Below are 7,235 nucleotides of genomic sequence, written 5' to 3'. Positions count from 1 at the left end.
AGTACTGAAGTACTGACGTGATTTAAAAAAACAAAACAAAAACAACCTGTACTGTACCTGGCAGTGGTGACGTGTATTAAGTAAGTAGTATTAAGACTGATGGTACTACAAAGTACTTCTTATAGTCATTTTAACAATAATATTTAACTGATTTAATACTTGATAAAATTAAGTAGTTAACATTGTTACAGTCATCAAACTCAGGCCCGCAGGCCAAATCTGGCCCATGGTCTAATTATATTTGGGCCGCGAGATCATATCAAATGTGTATTAGAGCTGACCCAGCATTATATAGCCACTATATACTGGCAGGATTTGTAGTATTAGTGATGTATGCACAATATTAAAGCACATACAATTTGGCTGTTTTTTTTTTTTTTGGCCTGTGAAAAAAAGATTTACATGAAAAAAGAAACTTGACATAGAAAACAAAGGCAACTGATGTGTGTCTTATTTCAAATTTAGTTTCTCATCTTTCAGATTTAATTTTTACGCAAAACTTTTTTCCATATGAAAACATTCTACATGACATATTGTTTCTCATCTTTCAGATTTAATTTTTATGCAAACTTTTTTCCATGACATATCTGGAGAGAAGGGAAAACTTTCACATTTCTAGTCAATTTTTCAGTAAATATTTAGTTTGGCCCACGATTTCATCCTAGTTTTTAATTCTGGCCCTCTGTGAATTTCAGTTTGACACCCCTGGTGTAAGTGAGTTTAGGTGTGTGTGTGTTTTCAGTGGTGTGAATTGATCTCTCTTTCAACATAATAATATATGTGAGGACTGTGTTTCCCACACAGATGTATTTTTTTTTACATGTATTTGTTGAGGTGTTAAATGATGCTGCAGAGGTGAGAACTCAAACCCCCCAGCCTTATTTCCATTCTTCTGTTTCTCATCACGTCTTTCTTTCTTCAGGTCACAGTGTTTGTCTACAACGATCTGATGCTGGTGACCAGAGAGGACGAGCCCGGCCGCTGTAACGTCCTCCAGAGTCCCCTGTACCTCAGACAGCTGCGGCTGCAGGACGGTAAATGATCTTCATCTTCTCTGTAACAAAAGACTCTGAACTGATGTGGGTGTATTTTTAAAGGTTCATCATGTTTATGTCCAAACTGAAAAGAGAGAGAAGTGTTGGATATCAATGGACTAGGGATGTGACGATACATTCAACTCACCACCCAAAATTATTAGCTTTTTTATTTTGCTCATGATTTTTTTTTTTTTTTTTAACAAAATGAACTCCAGGCAAATTCTGCCCAAATCCAGTGATTTGACATCTTGGTTTAATAGCGGGTCATCAACGTTTTTCAAGCGCTTACTGCCACCTACTGTACTAGAGGGTGTAGTTTCATGGTATGACCAGTGACTTTTAGAGACAACACAGCGTACTCTTGACGCCTTGATGCCTGATTAATCTTTGAAACTTCAACCGATGCAAATTGTCATTCATTTGCAACGATTTTGAATCGATTCAGAAAGTTGCATCCATGGCTCTTATCGCGTCACCCGTTTGTGGGTGTAGGGGAGGAGAGAGGAGAGTGGGGGTGGGGGGCAGAGTGAGAGGTTAAGGCCGTCAGACCGTGGAGGGACGGTGGTCAGATATCACTCTGTTCTTCTGCTCTACCCTGGGCTTCTTCACTTCTGACCTCCACACTTCACCAAAACAAGCGCGTGGATTCGACAGGGTTTGCGTGTCATTGTGTGCAGAGGACACACACACACGAACACACAGACACACACACACACACAGACACACATCTCCACCCTGCTGCCTGTCATTGTGTTTCTGCTTCGACAACGTGGAGCAGGAAAGAGGCGCCAGGGGATTGTGTTTGTCTCAGCATGGGCGTGTGTGTGTGTGTGTGTGTGTGTACATAATGACACAGTGCTGGTTCAGTACAGGGGCTTTCCTGTGTTCCTGTCACCAGCTGATCCTGAGCTGATGAGCGTGGGAAGTAAGAGTGATGTTATACCAAACGGAACTGAGCGCAAACTTTTAGCTCTAGCTGTTTGTGTGTCTCAGTCCAAACATCTGTTGTACTGAATGAAGAGACGATTTACACCAGGTGGTTAAAAATACCTCTGAGGAGAAACATATTTCTATTTATAAAGTGCTCAGTAAGAGCTATAATAATATGACACAAAAACAGGCACTGTGATTGGTCGATCTGTCCAACCCCTTGGACCTTTTTTTTTTATTTGGGGTTTGGCTCCAAGTTTCTGTGTAGTCTTTAAACAATATCCACGGTGTCCGCCTCTGGGTGGACATCATGAAATGCTCCGTGTGATTGTTGCTCGGTGATGGACTGCTGACTCCTTCAGGATGCAGCCGCCTTTCTCCCGGTGACAGCCGGGATTCGATCCAGTTTTCTCTGCCGCCCTTCGTAGGAAAAAGCTGTAGCAGATGAATGAAGCTGGGAGAACAATCAGAACGATGTCCAACAGTGACCTCTGCTGTACGATACTGGGAATGACGCTTTAATCACATGATGTTTCAAGCCTAGTTTTTTTCCTTTTTCTAAGAGCTGTGTTAAAGAGATAAATTAAAAAAAAATGGAATTATCTTTTCATGTTAGTCAACAAGATATTTTATAAATTTATAAATTTTCACTCATTCATCTGATATCACTAAATCCCTGTTAGGGGGTCAGGGGCGAGGGTGGGGGTTTCACTACGGACCATTACTGCTCCACATGATGAGAACCATTCACACTGTAATTCACACTTATAGTACATTTAAAGTTGTTTACTGCAGCTCTGTTGACCTTTAAATCAGGAAGGTGACATCACAAAAATTCTTAAAAACTTTGTGTAGTTGATTTTTCATCAGTCTAATTGTCTTTTTCAGATGAAATCAAAGCCTTTAGTTCATCACTGTTTTCTTGCTGCTGTCAGTCCCTGGAACTGTTTCTGCTCTTTCCTCCATGTTGTTTTTCTTAGTTTTTCTGTCCCACTGTGGACTGATGACCTGTCCAGAGTGACACCCCACCTCCTACTCAATATCAGCTGGGTTTGGTACTGTAAACAATAATGAATGTTTCTGGGGTTTTTTTTGTTTTTTTTTCTTTTTCTGTTATTGCTCCTGGTTCTTTGTTATAGACCGTTGTTCTGTCACTGACCATTAGGACTGATGGAAACACAGCCGCAGGACTTACTTTTATATTTTATAAACTCTAACTCTAATTATCAATCAGAAATGTTTCTCTTCACATCATTAATAAATTATTCACACATGGAACCAGCCTCTAGGATCAATAGTTGTTGATGGATGTTGGGATGCATTGATCGGTGGATGAATTGGTGAATTGATCAGCGGGTGGATGAAGTGATGAGCCATGTCTTACTGGGGCATGTTTGATCATTTTAATTCTCTCTGCGAGGCCTGTGTGTGTGTGTGTGTGTGTGAGAGAGAGAGAGAGAGAGAGTGTGTTTACTAGCAATAAGAAACCCAGCCCCTCCTGAGTGTATGAGATACGTGGGTGTGTGTTTGTGTGTTTGTGTGTGTGTGTGTTAGTCAATTAAAACCATATATCTTAATCTCGTGGACTGTGGACGTCTGGAATGCTGACCTGCACAGTGCAGTACTCGTTAAAGTATTTCTGCAGTATAACAACTGCAAACTAGAGTTTTCCCCCTGAAGTCCTGCTTTGCGTTACTCCGAGAAAGAACACAATGATTGTGTGTGTTTGTGTGTTAAAGCGATTTTAAAAAATGAACCTTTTCTCTGTTTATTTCCCTTCACAGATTACATCCAAGAGCTGAGGTTCTACCTTATTCACATGACCGAGGTAAGAGGACGAATATTTTCTACATTTGTTGTTGAAAAAAAAAAAAAACAGAGAGGAGGAGGAAGAGAAGGAGGAAGAGGAGGAGAAAGCAGGGTCTAATGTGAACAGTTTGTTTTGCCTGAGAGCCGCAGGGGCAATTGACTGTGGTGGAAATCACATTACAGGGAAGACACGAGGATTATCAGAAAGCTCTAATGAAAATGTCTTTTCTCTGTGTGTCTGTCAGATCCAGCTCCATCTTAGACTTGTCTCCACAGCTGAGGCAACAACATCTGTGTTGTTGTTTTTTCTTTCTTTCTTATTTTTAGAAATATATAAGTGAGGAGCACAGTTATGATGATGATGTCATCACAGTGAGGACATCAAGTGAGAAAATGTTTTTAACGGAAATAAATATATACAAATATATATAATACCATTGTCCCATTAGACCAGTGTAACTTTTTTTTTTCTGAGGACCCATATTTTTAAAAGTCACAAACCTTCGTGACTCAATTCAATACATATATTATTATTATATGTATATAATATATAATTATATATTATAATGTAATATATAATTATATCATATTCGTAAAATCCTGGGAAACATGATGCGAGACGACCCCAAAAAAAAAAGTTTTGCGACCCACCTGAGGGTCGCGACCCAGTCTTTCTATGCATTAGACCTTAAATTAATTCAACTGCAGATAAATAGAACGTAAACAGAGCTTCAACATCAACAGCACATTTCAATTTTTTAGCCTTTTTCTCCACAAAGTTTTATTTTTTGCATCTCATCCTTGTTATTTTTAACTGAAAATTAAAGTGGAATTCTTTGAGGATCTCCGTCTGAACTCTCCCAGGACTGGACAGTTTTGTAGCCTGATTGCCTGTTTCTCAGTCTCCATTTCTCTCTGCTCTTCTTCTTGGATGCAGCTCCGCTGTAGTTAATAACCATATTTGCAGGTTGTGGGAGTCAGTTCTCCCGCTGCTGCGTCCCGTTCCTATTTTATTCCATATTTAATGTGCAGCCAGGGAAAATAACAGCGGGTTTTATCATCCTTCTGATGCGGCCGTCGCTGCGTGTTTCATTGGCTGTTCTCTGCGTCTTTCTAACACCTTTTCACACTCACTCTCCCCTCATCTCACACACGTCTCTCTCATGATGTTTGTACACAGATGTAACAGCTGTCACACAGTCCCTGGAGCCGCGTCACAGGAACTTGGCTGGTGCTAAAAAACAACAACTTTGCACCGTGATAGATGTCTGAAAACTAACAAGCTGTTCTTGGTCCTGTATCCACGTGTACTCACATTTGTACAATGAACTGGTGTATCAGCAGGCTGAGGTATGAGCAGAGTCAACCATTCATCTGCTGTGGATGTAGCACAGTACATCAGTACCTACCGTATTTTCCGGACTATAAGTCGCACTTAATTTTAATCCTTTGGCTGGGTTTGCGACTTATACTCAGGTGCGACTTAATTTCATCTTTGTTATTTTCACACTGACTGCCACTAGAGGGCACTGATGCTACTTATACTCTGCAGCGACTTATAGTCTGGAAAGTTTAGTATGTCACTCGCTTACGCTAACACAGTGGTGATATAATCTAGGCCTTAAAAAAATAAGAAGACTCTTGACTTATGCGGACACCCATTGCATTTAAAAAAAAAAAAGAAGATGTAATTTATCCCGTAATTATGACACCAATTGCAGTGTTAGCCGGTGGAGAGAACCAGGTTCTTCTGTGTCTGTCTGTGGCTGTTGTTTGTCAGAACAACTGACCTAATGATACAACGTAACTCATGATACGATATGATTTTTTTATTCACAACACATTTTTTTTAAACATAATGAACTTATGAAATAGTCTTAGGCTACGTAGGGACCTGACATCTTGGTTTAATAGCGGATCTCAAGCAACATTTTAGGTGTATACCGCCACCTGCTGTATTAGCGTGTGTAGTCTCATGGTACGATAACTGACTTTTTCAGATAACACAGCCTGCTCCTTTACGTCTTGATGCAAGCTTCATTTTTTTATTTCAACCGATGTGAATTCTCACACATTTGTATTGATTTTCTTTCCTAGTCAGAACCTCACCTTTTTGTTACACCTTCTCATGACTTTGAAGATCACGTTACATACCGTAGTATCCTGCGACAATCACACACTCGTAAAACAACTGTATTATTTTACATCCATGAATATAAATCGAGATTAAATGAAACGCAGCGTATGAAAATATCCGAGCTGGCATGTCCTGATGGACGAGCTGCGATCGCGGCCATTTGAGCACAATGACATCATCGCTTGCCTTGTGCCGCCCAAACACAACGTTGGCCTCGGCCGAACAGATCAGAAGCCAGTGTGAATGACTGTTATTTCAAGGCTCATTCAGATCATCACTTCCATGACGACCATGTTTTGGTCTCTGTCAAGAGAGTGTACTTTGTGCTAAATGTGCCGCACAACCTCATTAGCAGCTTATGAATCTTTTAAAAGGCCTTTTTTTTCCCAGGCATTCCGGACAGAATGAAAGAAGGGAAAGGCTACGGATATTACTTCATCAACAGTAATTAGCCACCGTGTATAAATAGAACATTTCCAGAAGTGTTTCAGTGAGTCACAGGTAGATGTAGGATGTAATGCATCACATCAAAGAGTGATCATAGTACAAGCCCTGGTACTGATTACCAGGGCTTGTACTTCAAAACTCTTCATTCATTTTTAATTTTTTTAAACATAATGTCAGGCAACATGAAATATTCAATAATGTCAGACGACTTTATAAAACATCTGAATTTGTCCCTCGCGTCAAGCCTTTAATGCTTCTTTGGAATCTACCTTTAATCCATAATTTGCAAATCCATAATGATTCATATCTGTTAAGGCTTATGTCAGACAAATTACCAGGTAAAGTTAGGACGAGAATGACCTTCAGCTGCTGTACAGCAGTCACATGAGTTCCATTACCCTGGAAATTACCCCAAAGCATTTTCCACGGTGAAAGAGCCCCCAGGTAAAGGGCAAGTGTGGTTGATTTCTAATACTTCTGAGGTGGTGAGGTCACCAAGTACCATTACTGTAGTACTGGTAAACCACTGACGCCTTAACAATCTGGTACGTACATGCCCAGAGCAGTCAGCCGACAGCTCCAAAAATAACAGACTGACGCAGAAAAAAAAAAATGACAGGAGACACTGAAGAAGACTGGATATAAAACAGTGTGTGTGTGTGTGTGTGTGTGTGTCCCACACTGTCAGCTCAGCCGTCCTCAGAGTGTTCAGTCATCTATTATGGTTTATACACCTGTCAACAGTCCGTTTCATACCTGAAGAAACAACCGGAGCCTCAGTGAGACAGTTTTTATCTCGTCTGTCGTTCTCGTCCTCCTGCACTGAAGACATTCTATGGAGACACTGTCCTCTCTTTCTTTCCTCCTCTCCCACT

At 40.4% G+C, this 7,235-nt stretch overlaps 1 protein-coding gene across 1 annotated transcript in view; it reads left to right on the top strand.

Moving 5' to 3' along the window:
- rgs3a (regulator of G protein signaling 3a) overlaps positions 1 to 7,235 on the top strand; it is a 138,141-nt gene that overhangs the window by 54,311 nt on the left and 76,595 nt on the right. The window contains exons 16-17 of the mRNA XM_025062385.1: positions 923 to 1,034; positions 3,752 to 3,845. Coding sequence (XP_024918153.1) covers positions 923 to 1,034; positions 3,752 to 3,845 — 206 coding nt within the window. The remainder of the gene's footprint in view (positions 1 to 922; positions 1,035 to 3,751; positions 3,846 to 7,235) is intronic.

This window comes from Cynoglossus semilaevis, chromosome 14 (assembly GCF_000523025.1).
Source record: "Cynoglossus semilaevis isolate Cse_v1.0 chromosome 14, Cse_v1.0, whole genome shotgun sequence".
NCBI classification, from domain to species: domain Eukaryota; kingdom Metazoa; phylum Chordata; class Actinopteri; order Pleuronectiformes; family Cynoglossidae; genus Cynoglossus; species Cynoglossus semilaevis.
The sequence above is the reverse complement of the archived record's forward strand: the minus strand, read 5'-3'. Positions and strand labels throughout refer to the sequence as shown.